The sequence below is a fragment of the Centroberyx affinis genome, unplaced genomic scaffold (assembly GCF_046629955.1).
Source record: "Centroberyx affinis isolate AG114_WGS23_722 - 3 ecotype Tasmania unplaced genomic scaffold, CSIRO-AGI_Caff_v1 ptg001858l_1, whole genome shotgun sequence".
NCBI lineage: Eukaryota > Metazoa > Chordata > Actinopteri > Beryciformes > Berycidae > Centroberyx > Centroberyx affinis.
In genome coordinates, this window is record NW_027280236.1 from 57501 (window position 1) to 73307 (window position 15807).

Sequence of the window (15807 nt, forward strand, 5' to 3'; positions counted from 1 at the left end):
TGACTTTTTTATTATAAAATGCTTGTTTAGCTTATAAAACTGTAAGAATAGTTTTAAACGACACATAAAAATCCATTCCATCCATTTTCTCTGAAATAAGCTGAATGTCCTGTGAAACTGAAGTGTGGACCCTCTCCTCCTCTCCCAGGTGAGAGACATGTTCGCCATGGCGAGGAAGAACGCCCCCTGCATCCTCTTCATCGACGAGATCGACGCCGTGGGCCGAAAGAGAGGAGGGGGGAACTTTGGAGGGCAGAGCGAGCAGGAGAACACCCTGAACCAGCTGCTGGTGGAGATGGATGGTAGGCTGGAGACGGGCGGGGGTTTGATTCTTAGGTTGGAGACGGGCGGGGGTTTGATTCTTAGGTTGGAGACAAGTGAGAGTTTGATTCCTCAGGCTGGAGACGGGCAGGAGTTTGATTCCTTAGATAGGAGATGGACAGGAGTTTGATTCCTCAGGTTGGAGACGGGCGGGGGTTTGATTCCTCAGGTTGGAGATGGGTAGGAGTTTGATTCCTTAGATAGGAGACGGGCAGGAGTTTGATTCCTCAGGTGGGAGATGGGTAGGAGTTTGATTCCTTAGATAGGAGACGGGCAGGAGTTTGATTCCTCAGGTTTGACATAGGTGGGAGTTTGATTCCTCAGGTTGGAGACGGGCGGGAGTTTGATTCTTAGGTTGGAGACAAGTGAGAGTTTGATTCCTTAGATAGGAGATGGACAGGAGTTTGATTCCTCAGGTTGGAGACGGGCAGGAGTTTGATTCCTCAGGTTGGAGATGGGCAGGAGTTTGATTCCTCCAGTTGGAGATGGACAGGAGTTTGATTCCTCAGGTTGGAGATGGACAGGAGTTTGATTCCTCAGGTTGGAGATGGACAGTGTGATCTGATGTTCTTGGTGTTAATCGTCTGTTTTCAGGGTTTAACACGGCGACCAACGTGGTGGTCCTGGCTGGAACCAACAGACCGGACATCCTGGATCCGGCCCTGATGAGACCGGGACGCTTCGACCGGCAGATCTACATAGGTAGAGTCCAAATTTATGTCTTAAATTATCACTTAGGGGAAGTTTGAGGTGCAGCAGCCAGCAGTCTGGACTCAGCAGTTCAGCTCAAATTACAGTGGGACTTTCTAATCATTAATTATTGGGAATATAGCCGGGTGATGAACCGAATCGACTTAATTAAATCATAAATCCCTGGTGTTCGAAAATGCAAGTCTATAAATATCACTAATGCGGTTACAGTAGATAAATGTGCAGAATTGTAAATTTTCACACCATCTTTATTGATTAATTACTGGAGGAAACTTGGAGGCTGCAAATATTCACAGAAAGTGCTTTAACGACAAATATGAAAAACATGAGAAATTGATGTACTACAAAAATAGTTTTTCCCTGGAGGCCTCTGCCTCCAAGCTGAGAACCACTGCTTCACCGGTAGAGGAAGTTTTATAACCATGAAACACATTCAAAACCCAGTGTAACGTTTAAAAAATACATGCTCATCAACCCGAAACCAAGTCTGTTTTCCTGCATTCCTGAAAAGTTGACTTTGTGAAGATGTTTGGCTGCTGCTGTAATATACAGCTAGTAGTAGTAGTAGTAGTAGTAGTAGTAGTAGTTCGCAAAGTTCTTTCATCAATTAAAAGCCACATACTCATCAACATCATACTCATAAATGAAAACAATAAGGCACCACAAGATAAAAGGATGAGAATAAAGGGTAGAAACAATGGAACACTAATAATGGGATAAATAATGGAATAAAAGATGTCAGAAGTCTTGAGCAGAGATTTAGAAGAATCTGCTGACTGTCTAAGGTGAAGCTCCATCCTGTGTCCTGTCTTCTTTCAGGTCCTCCTGACATCAAGGGTCGGGCGTCCATCTTCAAAGTCCACCTGCGGCCGATCAAACTCGACCCGGGTCTGGACCGAGACGCTCTGGCCAGGAAGATGGCCGCCGCTACGCCGGGATTCACAGGTGAGAGACAGAGACAGACTGTAGAGCGTTCAGGTCATCAGAGATCATCATGTCACGATTTTATTCGTCCATCATTAATAATCATGTGATTTGGCGATATTTGTTTGTTATATTTCCCGGTATATCAAGCTCTTACATCCAGGGTTCCTACGCAGGTCTGGAAAGTCTGGAAAAGTATTAAAAATGAATTTGATCATTTCCAGGTCTTGAATAGTTTGGGAATTTGAAAAAAATGTCTGGAAAAGTATGGAAAATGTTGCGGTTCAGGTCAGATACACACATAATTCTAGCTTTTATGTTGTTGTAGAGCCACTTTGAGTCCACAGTTTTTGTTGATGTGAAGAATAATGTTCAGATAGAGGGACGCTCTTATGACCCAGCCGCTGTCAGCATGCATTATATCAAACACCCACCAAAATCAAATCCAGTCAAGAACATAGGGTCTGGGAAAAATATGGAATTTTAAAATGGAAAGCGTGTAGGAACCCTGCCAATCATCTCACATATTCTGATATTTGTGGCTGTGAAGATCAATCTTCATCTATACAGTGATATGACCTAGTTAGCAGGGGCAAGATGTCTGTCTGCATAAATCATATTGAACACCAGACAAAATCTTCAAAACAAATCAAGGTCTTGAAAAAAAAAGTATGGAATTTTTTTAACTGAAAATGTGTAGGAACCCTGGCAATAATTCTGTCTGTTTTCTGATGGATCAGTGTGGCCGGTGTCTCATGCTGACAGAAGGACTCGTCTCCTCTCTGAGTGTTTAGCTGCCTGTCAGGTTTGTAGCGGTCTGGTCTCTCTCTCTCTGTCTCTCCAGGAGCCGACATCGCCAACGTCTGTAACGAGGCGGCGCTGATCGCCGCCCGGCACCTCAACCCGTCCGTCAACGGCAAGCACTTCGAACAGGCCATCGACCGCGTCATCGGAGGTGAGCGTGACATCATCATCATCATCGGCACGCTTCCGACTATAACGTGACATCATGACATCACGCTTACCGATCGGTTTTAGAGTATGGTTCTGGGTAGGGCTGAACAATTAATCGAAATTTTATCGAAATCACAATATGGCCTACTGCAATTTTCAAATCACAGGAGGTGCAATATTTGTTAAAGGTGAAATGTGTCAAAATAGCATTTTAAAGTAAATATTGTTGTGCTGCAGAGATGTCCTGGCCTACACATCATATTCTACAGACTTAAGAAAACATCTTTGTTTGGTACAGATCCCCACAAAAATCACACCATAATCATTTTAATACGTTTTTCAATGAAAATGAGAATAATGATGTAAAAATTATCATTCCCTCTAATATCGCAAATCATATCGCAATTGCAATATCAGTCAAAATAATCGCAATTAGATATTTTGTCTAAATCGTTCAGCCCTATTTGTGGGTGAGTGATGTCACTGGTCATGTGACTCTGCAGGTCTGGAGAAGAAGACTCAGGTGCTGCAGCCGACGGAGAAGAAGACGGTGGCGTATCACGAGGCGGGGCACGCCATCGTGGGCTGGTTCCTACAGCACGCCGACCCGCTGCTGAAGGTACACACACACTACACACACACACACACACACACACACACACACACACACACTGCTGAACATGACTTTTGCTGTCATGTTCTCTTAAATTTGTGTCTGGTATTCTGTTCCTGTTTATGTGATATGTGCTTTTATGTTTTGTATTTTTTTTTAAATCCTAGTTTTTATTGTGAAACACTTCATAACCTCCGTTTTAAAAAGTGCCGTATAAATAAAGTAATCAATGAGTCATTGGTATTGATCACCAACCCTCTCAATGCCAGCTACAGAATTTACCCATACAGTGTTAATATTCTGGAATGATTATTTTCATTATCAGTTTATCTATTGAATATTATTTGATTAATAATTTAGTCTATAAAATGTCAAAAATAATGGCCCAGAGTTCTCAGAGTCCAAAGTGATTCTTCAGATCTCTTCCTCTGTCTGACCAGCAGCCAGAAAACTCAAAGGATTCATTTAATAATGATATGAAATGGAAAAAAGCAGCAAATCCCAGCATTGGTGAAGCTGCAACGAGTAAATGTTTCGTATTTTTTCTGATAAATGACTAAAACGAATGATCGATTATCAAAATTATAATTGATACATTTTCTGTTGATCGTAAATGAACAGCCGGCAGGTAAACTTTTGTTTTGGATTCATTTTGGTGCCTGAAGCTGCTGATTCTCATCATGTGGATTTGAAACAAATGTGATGTTGCCAAGAGCTGAAAGCATGTCAGTGAACTACAACAACCAGAATTCTTTGCACCTATGACTCGGTGCATCTGTGCCCCTCGAACTCTAATACCCACAATGCCTTGCGGGGGAATCAAGGAACTCTGCTGTAGCCTGTTCCTCACTGCCAGCAGCTGTGTTTCATCACCTCCTGTGTGTGTGTGTGTGTGTGTGTGTGTGTGTGTGTGTTCAGGTGTCCATCATCCCCAGAGGGAAGGGCCTGGGCTACGCTCAGTACCTGCCCAGAGAGCAGTACCTGTACAGCCGGGAGCAGCTGTTCGACCGGATGTGCATGATGCTGGGGGGCCGGGTGGCCGAGGAGGTCTTCTTCAGCCGGATCACCACCGGAGCACAGGACGACCTGAAGAAGGTCACGCAGTCCGCCTACGCCCAGGTACTGATGCATGATGGGAGAATAACGGTTACGGGGGTGTCCGATCAGGGGTTTGGGTCAATTCTGATTCTTTAGTAACAACAGCAACCTTTTAGGGATGAGACGATAAATCAAAATTCAATATACCGCAATACATTGATTGATTGATTTGATTGATTTTCTTTTATTTTCGTGTCATGCACACAAAGTGCCCAACCCTCATGGGTTTACAAGACTCCAAAGTTACAGTTGCAGTTACACATTTCATTAAATTTCATTTCAAAATTACAGATTATTATACAGCTCCGTCTTAAACAAAATATTCTGCCTTCTCTCCCAAGCTTGGCAAATAAAATCTGCTACAAAAAAAGTTCCCTTCTTGAAGCACAACTCAAGTTTTTCATAATCTTCCAGCCCAAAGAAATCAACATAAATAGAGGACATTTTACTAAAAAGTAAATCCCTAACGTCCTCATAGACAGGACAGTAAAACAAGAAATGAACCTCATTCTCAATTTCACCAAACTCACACAACAAACAGAGTCTGTCCTCCTCTGCAGTGGCTTTAAACCTGCCGGTCTCTAGGGCTAATGCTAATGTTCCTGAACCTAACTGTGCACATAGGGATCTTTGTCTTTTGTTTAAATTATACTTCACATAAAGTTCTACACTAGCTACAACTAGCTATAACTGGTGATAAATAAAACGTATTTATCACATCGTATCCTGGTTGTACTGAATCCTGAACTCGTATCAGGAGAGAAACATAAGTTCAGTGACAACAAAGTCTGACTGTGCAGAATTCTGTTTATTTCTGAGACTCAAATCTTTCTAGCGATGCCATTGGCCGCTAGAATGTAAACAACAATTTAAAAATGTCGTTACAAAGTGACAATAATATAATTTGGATGGAGAGCTTGTGAAACTGTGATGGTCAAGAGTCTCATTAGTGATTACTACAGCAGAATAACATGGAGCTGATATCACCATTCATGTTCCTGACAGCAGAATAACATGGAGCTGATATCACCATTCATGTTCCTGACAGCAGAATAACATGGAGCTGATATCACCATTCATGTTCCTGACAGCAGAATAACATGGAGCTGATATCACCATTCATGTTCCTGACAGCAGAATAACATGGAGCTGATATCACCATTCATTATTCTGATCCACGATACATATTGTCATATTTTTGCATTGCGATATTTTGAATTTTGATATATCATCCCATGCCTAGCGTTTGGATTGTCCTGGACGATGCTGATGACAGTAACATGTTGACCCGTAACACCCCCCTCCCCTCCCCCCTCCCCCCTCCCTGCTCCCCCCCTCCCCCTCCAGGTGGTGCAGTTCGGGATGAGCGACAAGGTGGGTCAGGTGTCGTTCGACCTGCCGCGGCAGGGAGAGATGGTTCTGGAGAAACCGTACAGCGAAGCCACGGCCGAGCTCATCGACCAGGAGGTCAGGGAGCTGGTGGAGAGAGCGTACCAGCGCACGCTGCAGCTCGTCCTGGACAAGAAGGACGTGGTGGAGATGGTGAGGCTCCGCCCCCTCCTGCTGTGAGGGAGTTGCGCTTCCCGCTGCTCCCTGGAATTTCTGAAGTGTCGTGGAATTTAGAGGCAGATTCCAGACATCATACTTTAAACTTGTTTCTACTTAACACATTCTAGTTCTGAAGTCGGCGGCTGTGTTTTGGTGGCTCTATTTTCTGTTTGGTTCTGGAAAGTCATAGAAAAGTCATGGAGGTTTGGTGGGAACCCAGTTCATGTTTACAGCCCAGTGGAACAGAACATTTCTAAATTCCCAAACCATTTATACTGTTAGTTTCCAGAATAGAAAAGACTCCAGATCACAGCTGGTTTCCTGCCAGCATGGCTGGTAAAGTAGGCAGCAACAGATATTTTTTATAATTTTTCACTTGTTTCATTCACTGAATATTGTTCATTTTTGGTGTATTCAGACTGTGCATATTATTCATTCATTTCTTCTTTGTGTCAGTAAGTTCTCCTGCTGTTATTCTGCACATCGTCATAATGCTGTAGTTGATTTTTTTTAGAGCTGCAACGATTAATCAATTAATCGATTAGTTGTCAACTATTAAATTAATCGCCAACTATTTTGATAATCGATTAATCGGTTTGAGTAGTCATAAGTCAAAATTCTCTGATTCCAGCTTCTTAAATGTGAATATTTTCTGGTTTCTTTCCTCCTCTATGACAGTAAACTGAATATCTTTGGGTTGTGGACAAAACAAGACATTTGAGGACGTCATCTTGGGCTTTGGGAAACACTGATCCACATTTTTCACCATTTTCTGACATTTTATAGACCAAACAACTAATCGATTAATCGAGAAAATAATCGACAGATTAATCGACATTGAAAATAATCAAAATAAGTTAGTTGCAGCCCTAGATTTTTTTCATACTTTTCACTTGTGTATTTCTTCTATTTTGTTTATATTCTGTTTTCTTTGCTGTATGTATCTCTATGTTCTGCTGCAACAGTCTCCCCTGCAGGATGATGAGTTTCTCCTCCTCCTCCTCTCAGGTGGGGCAGCGCCTCCTGCAGAAGGAGGTTCTGGATAAAGCCGACATGCTGGAGCTGCTGGGGCCGCGGCCGTTCGAGGAGAAGTCGACGTACGAGGAGTTCGTGGAGGGAACCGGAAGTCTGGAGGAGGACACCAGCCTGCCGGAGGGCCTGCGGGCCTGGAACCAGGAGCGGGGGGGCGGGGCCGGGGCCGAGGACGAGGAGGCCGGCCCGCCGCGGGACAAGCAGCAGGCCGTGTAGAGACACGGGACGGTCCGGACCGCCGCTCGGTCTCTTCGCTCCACTGCCAAACTTCATGAAGCCTCTCCGCCTGCTGCAGGTCCAGCCTGTCCAGCTTCACTCATCCAGAGAACAGAAACCGACTGAGGGACTCAAACCAGCACACTGCACATGTAACTGCAACAACAAACCATGATCTTTAGTTCCACTTGTCGAGCTATTTCACCATTTCTAGTGCTGAAATAATTAATCGGTTAGCCAATCAACATAAAATTAATCTATTACAATTTTCATAATCTATTTATCATTTGTCATTTATCAAGTAAAAATACCAAACATTTGCTGGTTACAGCTCCACAAATTGTAAGATTTGCTGCTTTTCTCCGTTTCATCTCATTATAAAATGAATAATTTGAGTTTTTTGGCAGCTGCTCAGACTGAGGAAGAAATTTGAAGAATCACTTTGGGCTCTGGGAACTTGTGGTGGACATTTGTCAGTATTTACGACATTTTATAGACTAAATGATTAATTGATTCATTGAAAAAATAATTATAATAATCGTTAGTTGCAGCCCAAACTGTTTCATTACGAGGCTGCAAGTATCCACGATTCCCCAAGAAAAGCGAGATTACAAACACAAGAAACTGGTGAATTTATAAAATGAGAGCGGTCAGGAGCGCTGGCTGCCTGCGTGCCGGACTGAAGGAACCGGACTCAAGGGACCGGACCGGACCGGACCAGACCGGACGGTGAACTGAACCTTTACCGGTCAGACTGAAATCTCTCCAACGCCTTAAAACCCAGACAGGAGGGAGGAGAGGCAACAGGAGGCACAGAGACTGACAACTGTCCTGAAGGTTTTTTAGGAATGTCATCTGTTTGATATTCCTCAGGTGAGTGTAGATGATGTATATTTACACTGTGTGAACAGACTGATTTGTTTTTTCATATTTATTTCATTAGAAGGAACTCGCTCCCTCTGACTGACTATTCCTCCGTCTTCAGGCAGCAAGGAAGAAGCTCAAGGTTTAAACAAGTTTTCTTCATCACAATTTAAATTTCAAGTTTTGGTATTTTTAGAGTTGATTTGAATGAGCTGGCATTCTACAGTCTTTTTAAAAGAGCTTTTAAGAAATACAAAGGTTGATGCAAAGTTTTTCTAGCATTAACCGTTAAATTCAGGTTCCAGGTGGCATGGTGCATGTCAGTCTGAAGCTTCAGTGAGAACATTTTCTTGACAAAAGCCTTTAAATTTTAGCTTCCTTTTCACTGAGTTTGGATTTGTTTTATACTAACAACACCTTGATGCTGTAAAAACCCTTAAACAGAGTCAGCAGAGTCTCTGCTCTGCCTGTGGATGATTGTATAAAGTCAATGTGATGAAGACGGATCAGGAAGCTGCTACACCAGCCAAGGATTTCTCTCCTGATTATATAGAAAAGCTTTTACATTTCTCTTTGTTCTCTGTGAAGATTTCTGCTGATTCCACTGCTGGGCAACATGTTGAGTTAAAGGAAAACTCCCCTGAAAACGTCAGGTTTTGGTGTCAGTCCCTCAGAATCAAAGAGCGAGGGCTTCTTTCTAGAGCCGCCATTTTGCACCAAGAGACGTTCAACAATCATACAGGGAGAACTCCATCGTAGAAGAGGAGAGAGACCAATTTCTATCTCTATCTCTCTCCATCTTCACATAAAAACCCACAGCTGAATACAAGTTCCCACCCCATTCCCTGGTGGTTGTTGAAAGGCATTCTGGGAAACGTAGTAAATCACTAACTGCAGTAGAAGCAGACGAGGCAGGTAGAGGGAAAGTGGGTTCGCCAAAAAAGTAAATGACAACACTTCATCACTTAGTAACTCCTGAATGTGTTGAACATCGCAGACTGAAGAGGATCAGAGGGAGTTTTCCTTTAAGTGTAACAGTCATTTTGTCCAGCAGGAGGCGCCACACTGACTGCAGTAACACTGGTGGCAGAATGTGAATGTTCAGCTGGTGTGAAGCCTAAAATTTCATTATCCTGGTTTCAGTGGAGGGTTTTAGTGTCCCATGATGGTCTAAATGTTTCAGAGGCTTTCCGCCCTGAAAGGAAGAAAACTCTGCAGGAAACACTGAACTCTGGGAAGTTTTGGGTTAATTTTTTTTGGCATGAAAATTGAAAAATGTAAAGATAGTGAATACCGGCACAAAATATCGGCTGTCGGTGGCTTCAGTCTAAATTTCTGGCTGTCGGCCGTGAGAAGCCCGTATCAAACCCTGCTGTGCATCAACTGTAGACCTGAGGCCAGTTTTCCATCTGAAGCCCCGCCCCCCATCACCGACAGGTTGACAGTCCTCAGGTGAAGGTTAAAGGTCACCTCAGGTCGTCCTGTCAGCAGGGGAAGAGTCAGGTTTCCATTTTCAATAATAAACACGATGATGTTCATAAAAACGGCTGTTGGATCAAAGTGTTTTTGTTGGATCAAAGTGTTTTTGTTGAATCAATAAAGAAGCTGATGTTTTTTCTCCGTGTTCTCAGTGCTTCATGGTGAAGCTCCGGCACATTACAGGTTTTCAAGCCTGATTTGGCAATTTTTTTGTGATGAGACAGAGTCTGCGGAAGTCCAGGTAGTTCAGGATGGTTCAGGTAGTCCAGGTAGGTCTAGTTCAAGTAGTTCAGGATGGTCCAGGCTAGTTTAGGATAGTTCAGGATCCCTAGTTCAAGTAGTCCAGGGTAGTTCAGGGTATTCAGGTAGTCCAGGGTAGTTCAGGTAGGCCTAGTTCAGGTAGTCCAGGGTAGTTCAGGATAGTCCAGGTAGGCCTAGTTCAAGTAGTCCAGGGTAGTTCAGGATATTCAGGTAGTCCAGGGTTGTTCAGGTAGTCCAGGGTAGTTTAGGGTAGTTCAGGTAGGCCTAGTTCATGTAGTCCGGGGTAGTCCAGGGTACTTCGGGTAGTCCAGAGTAGTTCAGGTAGTCCAGGTAAGCGTAGTTCAGGTAGTCCAGGGTAGTTTAGGATTGTTAAGGTAGTCCAGGGTAGTTTAGGATTGTTCACGTAGTCCAGGGTAGTTCAGGGAGTCCAGGGTAGTTTAGGATTGTTCAGGTAGTCCAGGGTAGTTCAGGATTGTTCAGGTAGGTGTAGTCCAGGGTAGTTCAGGATAATTAAGGTAGTCCAGGGTAGTTCAGTGTAGTTCAGAATAGTCACGCTAGTGGCAGCTGTAATCGTTATGCATGTGGGAGTGAAAAACTCAAATATTTATATGATCCCAATCGGCAACGTCAGGATTAAATCAAACATGTTTGATTGAAAACCAGAATATAAACTTCTCACCAAGATCTGATGCAGCTGGATGAGTCTGTAGCGTTCCCAGTGAGGAAACCCTGTTTGTCTCTGCTGCTCTGGTTTCATCACAGCATCTGGACATCAAATCACTGTTTTTTTTTTAATTGTTTTTAATTTTTTATTTAAACTTTGTACCTGTTATCCTGAGAGAAATTCCCAGCAGCCCTGTGGTTGAAATGTCAGAAACCTCTTCCATTTTTATAAAACTATCTATCTATCTTTCTATCTATCTATCTATCTATCACACACACACATCGACATTACAGAATAAATGTTCTAGTCCAAAGTTAAAAATGGTTTATTTGGTTCTGCCTGGTCAGATCTAAATCACAACATTCAGGACAGAATAATATGTTTAACTACTTCAACCAAAACAGCAGCAGCCTGAGAAAAACACAATCTGTTTTCCTCCAGCTGCTCCTGGACTACATGAGACCCGTCGTGTCCTGGAGGGTTTCTCTGACATCAGCTGCCTGTCATCAGTCTTTTAAAACCAAACCAACAGATTTAGAGTTTTCCTCCGTGTGAAGGAGCAGGAAGACAGAGAGTTTCTTTCCAAAACGCTTCACATCCACTTTGAATAAAAATTACCTGCAATAAATTCCTCCATGTTTTTACGCTAAGGATGTTTATATCCTCAAAACCAACAGTTTGTGCGCCAAAGTCTTGAGTTTAGCAGAACTTTCCTGTCAAATGGTTTGGATAATTGAACAGTTTCACCAATAACTTTTACCCCATCTCCGCCGTGCAATTTTTCCACGTTAAATATGACAAAAATTTGTCTCATCATATACAACTGATCAGAGATGGGGACTTGAGTCAGACTCAAGTCACACTTTTATTTGCTTGAGACTTGATGCATGAAGAAAACCTTCATGAACCTGCTAACAATGAGTCCAAACTGTCAAAATATGTGAAAACGATACGGAGAGCGACCAAGGTATTTCTCTCCGCGGCCCGGAAAGCAGCGGCACCGACCGTTTCCCCTCGGCGGATCGTCTTCTACCGAACTCTACTGTTTACGATCTGACCCGACCGTCCAGAACTAGATCACTCCGCCAGGAACCGCCTTCCACCCCACAGCGGTCTGTGCTGCGGCAGAGAAAAATAGTTCTGTGATTTCCTGATTAGTGAAAGTTGCGTAACGGAGGAACTGAGTCTGTTTCCTCTCGATTCTGTGGAGACACAAACTTTTCTGGAGATATTCTGACAAACAGTTTGGACTCATTGTTGCAGCAAGAGGCAGCGGAGCTTCAACTGACAGCTGACTGGAGACAATACTGTCTGTGGGTCCAACAGCTACAGACAATACTGTCTGTGGCTCCAAGTACTACAGGGATGAAGAGAAAAAGATCCCAAATCAACAAACCTATCCTTTAAAACTGAAACTTTTTTTTCCTTTTCAAGAGTTTTGGTAAATAATTTCAACATAAAACACTACATGTATACAATATTTCTGTGTATCAAAAAGCTAGAAAGACGCTACATTCTTGTTCGGCAGTATGGCAACATTTCTCCGTGCATAGAAGCTGCTGTGTTCAAGTCTGTCCGGCAGGGGGAGCTGTGTTCAGGTCCGTCCGGCAGGGGGAGCTGTGTTCAGGTCCGTCCGGCAGGGGGAGCTGTGTTCAGGTCCGCTCAGCTCCCATCCACTCTGTCAGTCCGCTCTCTTTTATTTTCCAGGGTGGAGAAATGAGTCTGTGTTCAGTTTGGGTGAAATAGCCCTTTATCGCTGCTCCAGAGTCAGACGAAGCTCCTCTGAACAGCAGAGAAAAAGAAATGAAAAAAGAAAAAGTGAGTCTGTGTGTCAGAGTCCAGCCTGAGACCTCGTAGGCCCAGACGTCTCCAGGCCGGTCCAGGCGTTCCTCTAGCTGCCCGCTCCGTGTTTTTATTCTACTTCCTGGTTCAAATCCCGCCGGCTCCTTCAGACCGTCCTGATTGGTGGGTTCTGGTTTACGTCCAGCGGTGAAGGACCGATGAGAAGGCCAGAGAGGCGGAGAAGACGGACAGCGACAGGGAAATGGCCGCCGCCCCCCCGCAGTCCTTGGCGTCTTCCTGTTGTAGAAGAGAATTCATTATTAATATAAAAATAGAATCTGTCGACCGGTGAGGCTGAGGTAAACAGAAAGGTAAACGTGAACAGACACACATACACAAAATATGAATTTCCGAACATTTTTATATCATTATTATCATTTTATACTATTTACTAATTATTAATGTATTACTAAATCTTTATTTTTCTTGAAATTACCTTATTACTGTGTCACATCTGTCTGATACCTCTTACTATAATGTATCCATCTTTCTATCATAAAGATTTAGATTGATATCTGAAACTGCAGCAGGTGAAGAAACAATAAAAAGCAAACAGGTAAAAATATATTTTCAGCTAAGCATTAAGAAACATCTGCAGCATCCATGTGACACTGTAACAGAACTGTAACCATGGAAACGCAAACAAATGGGGTCAGATTGTTGTTCAGCATCCAAGCAGTGATCTAAAGTTTGTTTCTCTCTGAATAAATGAAAATAATTTTGTAAAAATCTTCATGTTTCTAACCTCGGTCAGCTGAGTGTTTGTCTGCAGGAGCGTCTTTCTGCCACCAGGTGGAGCCACTGCTTCTGATTACAAACCAGCTGAATGTACTGGACTTGTGATATGTTTATATGTGAAACAGCGTCTGTTGTTCAGAGAGATAACTGACCTCATAACTTCACTGGCCAATCAGAGCTGAGTATTCAGCAGCTGCTCTGTGTACTAAATCAGGTTAAAATAGTGAATCAATGGGTTTCTCCTGACCGGCTCCCCGCTCCTCCTCTCCTTTAACTCTGTTTATTCAGATTTGACACTGCAGGGTTTAGCTTGTGACCTCGGCACTGAGCCGGAGGAAGGTTGACCTCTGACCTTTGGGTGGTAGGCGTGGCACGACTCCGGACGCCGCCGCACCTTCTGGGACTTCATCCTGTTGCACTTGACTGTGGCGTTATGTTCACCGCCGTTAAGAAACAACAGCAACACCGACTGAAAGGTTCACAGAGTTTAACACCAACACTGACACACACATCCACCAAATACCAAACTCTTTAAATGTAATGAGTCCCCCCCCCCTCTCCCCCATTCCCCCGTTCCCATGGTAACCAGTGAAGGATATATTTGATCTCTTTGGGCTCCAGCAGGATGGGTCCGTACTGGCGGGAGCAGTCACAGTCGGCCTGAGTCACCACCAGCACCAGGTTACTGTCCGGGACCTGCTGCACCACAAACATCCTGCAGCACAGGGACAGCCAATCAGCAGACAGGTCTCAACTCATACTAAATAACAGCCAATCAGCAGACAGGTCGCAACTCATACTAAATAACAGCCAATCAGCAGACAGGTCGCAACTCATACTAAATAACAGCCAATCAGCAGACAGGTCGCAACTCATACTAAATAACAGCCAATCAGCAGACAGGTCGCAACTCATACTAAATAACAGCCAATCAGCAGACAGGTCGCAACTCATACTAAATAACAGCCAATCAGCAGACTCTTCTCAACTCATAGAAAATAACAACCAATTAGCAAACAGTTAACAGCCAGTTAACAGGAAATTAACATCCAATTAACAGACGATTAACACACAACTAGTAACCTGTTAATTAACAGATCATGGAAAATCATTAACAGCAATTAATATCCAGATCCAGGCCAATTCACAGATAAGTTACAGATGGTTAAAAATTAATTAATAACCAATTAATAGACTATTAATAGTCTAATAGACAATTAACAATCAATTACCATCTAATACATAATAATTTGTCATTTAGTTAACGCCATAAAGACAAACTGTAGTTAAATAAGGTCAGGAATAAAACAAGTTGTTTAAACTGTTTTAAAGCTATTTCAATTCAAGTTGTCATTTAAATTGATTTAAACCTAAACCTAAATTAAACCTAAAAGTGTTTGAGTTGTTAAAATTGTTTTAAACTAGTTTTAAACCGTTTAAGTCGTCATTTAAATTGTTTTAAACTGTTTCAGGAATAAAACAAGAAGCTTGATGCAAGAGGAGACTGAAGTGAGATGCAGGGAAGAGAGATTCTCACTTATTTTACCACAAGATGGAGCTAGCGTACTTATTTTGTGTGTGTGTGTGTGTGTGTGTGTGTGTGTGTGTGTGTGTGTGTGTGTCGTACTTCTGGCAGCGTCCACACTTGATGAGGCTGTTGGTTTCTCTGATGGACGAGTCGTACATGAAGCCGGGGTACGCTGTGTCACACGGCAGCATGGCCTCCACCTTCTTCTGCTTATGAGCTGAGACACACACACACACACACACACACACACACACACACACACACACACACACACACACACGCACACACACACACACACACGCACACACACACACACGTTATTAGACCTGTGAGGACTTAGGATTCTTAACCCTAAACTAAATTACTAATCCTAAACAAATGAAGTCAGGACCGGCCAAGTATCCTTTCTCTCTCTCACTCATACACACACAAACAAACACACACACACACACACACACACAAACAAACACACACACACACACACACACACACACACACACACACACACACACACACACACACACACAAACACATACACATACACATACACACACACATACACACACACGCTCTACTCACATGTATGATAGCCGGCCTTGGCTGAATGGATGGAGATGGATCACAGATGATGAAGATGGTGATGATGATGATGATGAGGCCGCCATTTTAATGAAGGAAAATGATTAGTAAATGAGACATGAGTGAGTGATGACATGAATGAATGATGAGAAAACAGAAAACAACCAAACTGTTCACATCACACAGCTGAGGCCGGCTCTCTCCTTTTGTTTTATATTTCAGTTTCTTCTGTATTTTGTATTTTGTCTGCTGCTCCTGTTGTTTTCATGGATTTCTCAGTAAGAAACGGTTTGTTCAGATGTCTGGCCTAGGGATGGGAGGATATAAGATTTTATCTTTTATCGCGATAAAAACACTCAAGATAATTTTATCTTGGTGAATTTCCATTATCGGGATAATCGTGAATATCCTCACGAGTGACTTGAAAAAGCTGTC

At 43.0% G+C, this 15807-nt stretch overlaps 2 protein-coding genes across 2 annotated transcripts in view; one reads left to right on the plus strand and one right to left on the minus strand.

The window, feature by feature from the left end:
- The window catches only part of LOC139653042 (mitochondrial inner membrane m-AAA protease component AFG3L1-like), an 18864-nt gene extending 8989 nt beyond the window's left edge, over window positions 1-9875 (plus strand). The window contains exons 9-16 of the mRNA XM_071529988.1: window positions 149-302; window positions 916-1023; window positions 1852-1977; window positions 2801-2911; window positions 3414-3529; window positions 4442-4642; window positions 5969-6163; window positions 7178-9875. Of these exons, the coding sequence (XP_071386089.1) occupies window positions 149-302; window positions 916-1023; window positions 1852-1977; window positions 2801-2911; window positions 3414-3529; window positions 4442-4642; window positions 5969-6163; window positions 7178-7417 (1251 nt within the window). The 3' untranslated portion in view covers window positions 7418-9875. The remainder of the gene's footprint in view (window positions 1-148; window positions 303-915; window positions 1024-1851; window positions 1978-2800; window positions 2912-3413; window positions 3530-4441; window positions 4643-5968; window positions 6164-7177) is intronic.
- A 2787-nt stretch (window positions 9876-12662) lies between these two features.
- Window positions 12663-15010, minus strand: LOC139653044 (voltage-dependent calcium channel subunit alpha-2/delta-4-like; the record flags this gene model as incomplete). The annotated part of the gene is made up of 4 exons (XM_071529991.1): window positions 12663-12764; window positions 13618-13700; window positions 13865-13980; window positions 14893-15010. Coding segments are annotated over 4 exons (419 nt in total), but the record flags the coding sequence as incomplete, so codon positions are not given.
- Window positions 15011-15807: the final 797 nt, after the last annotated feature.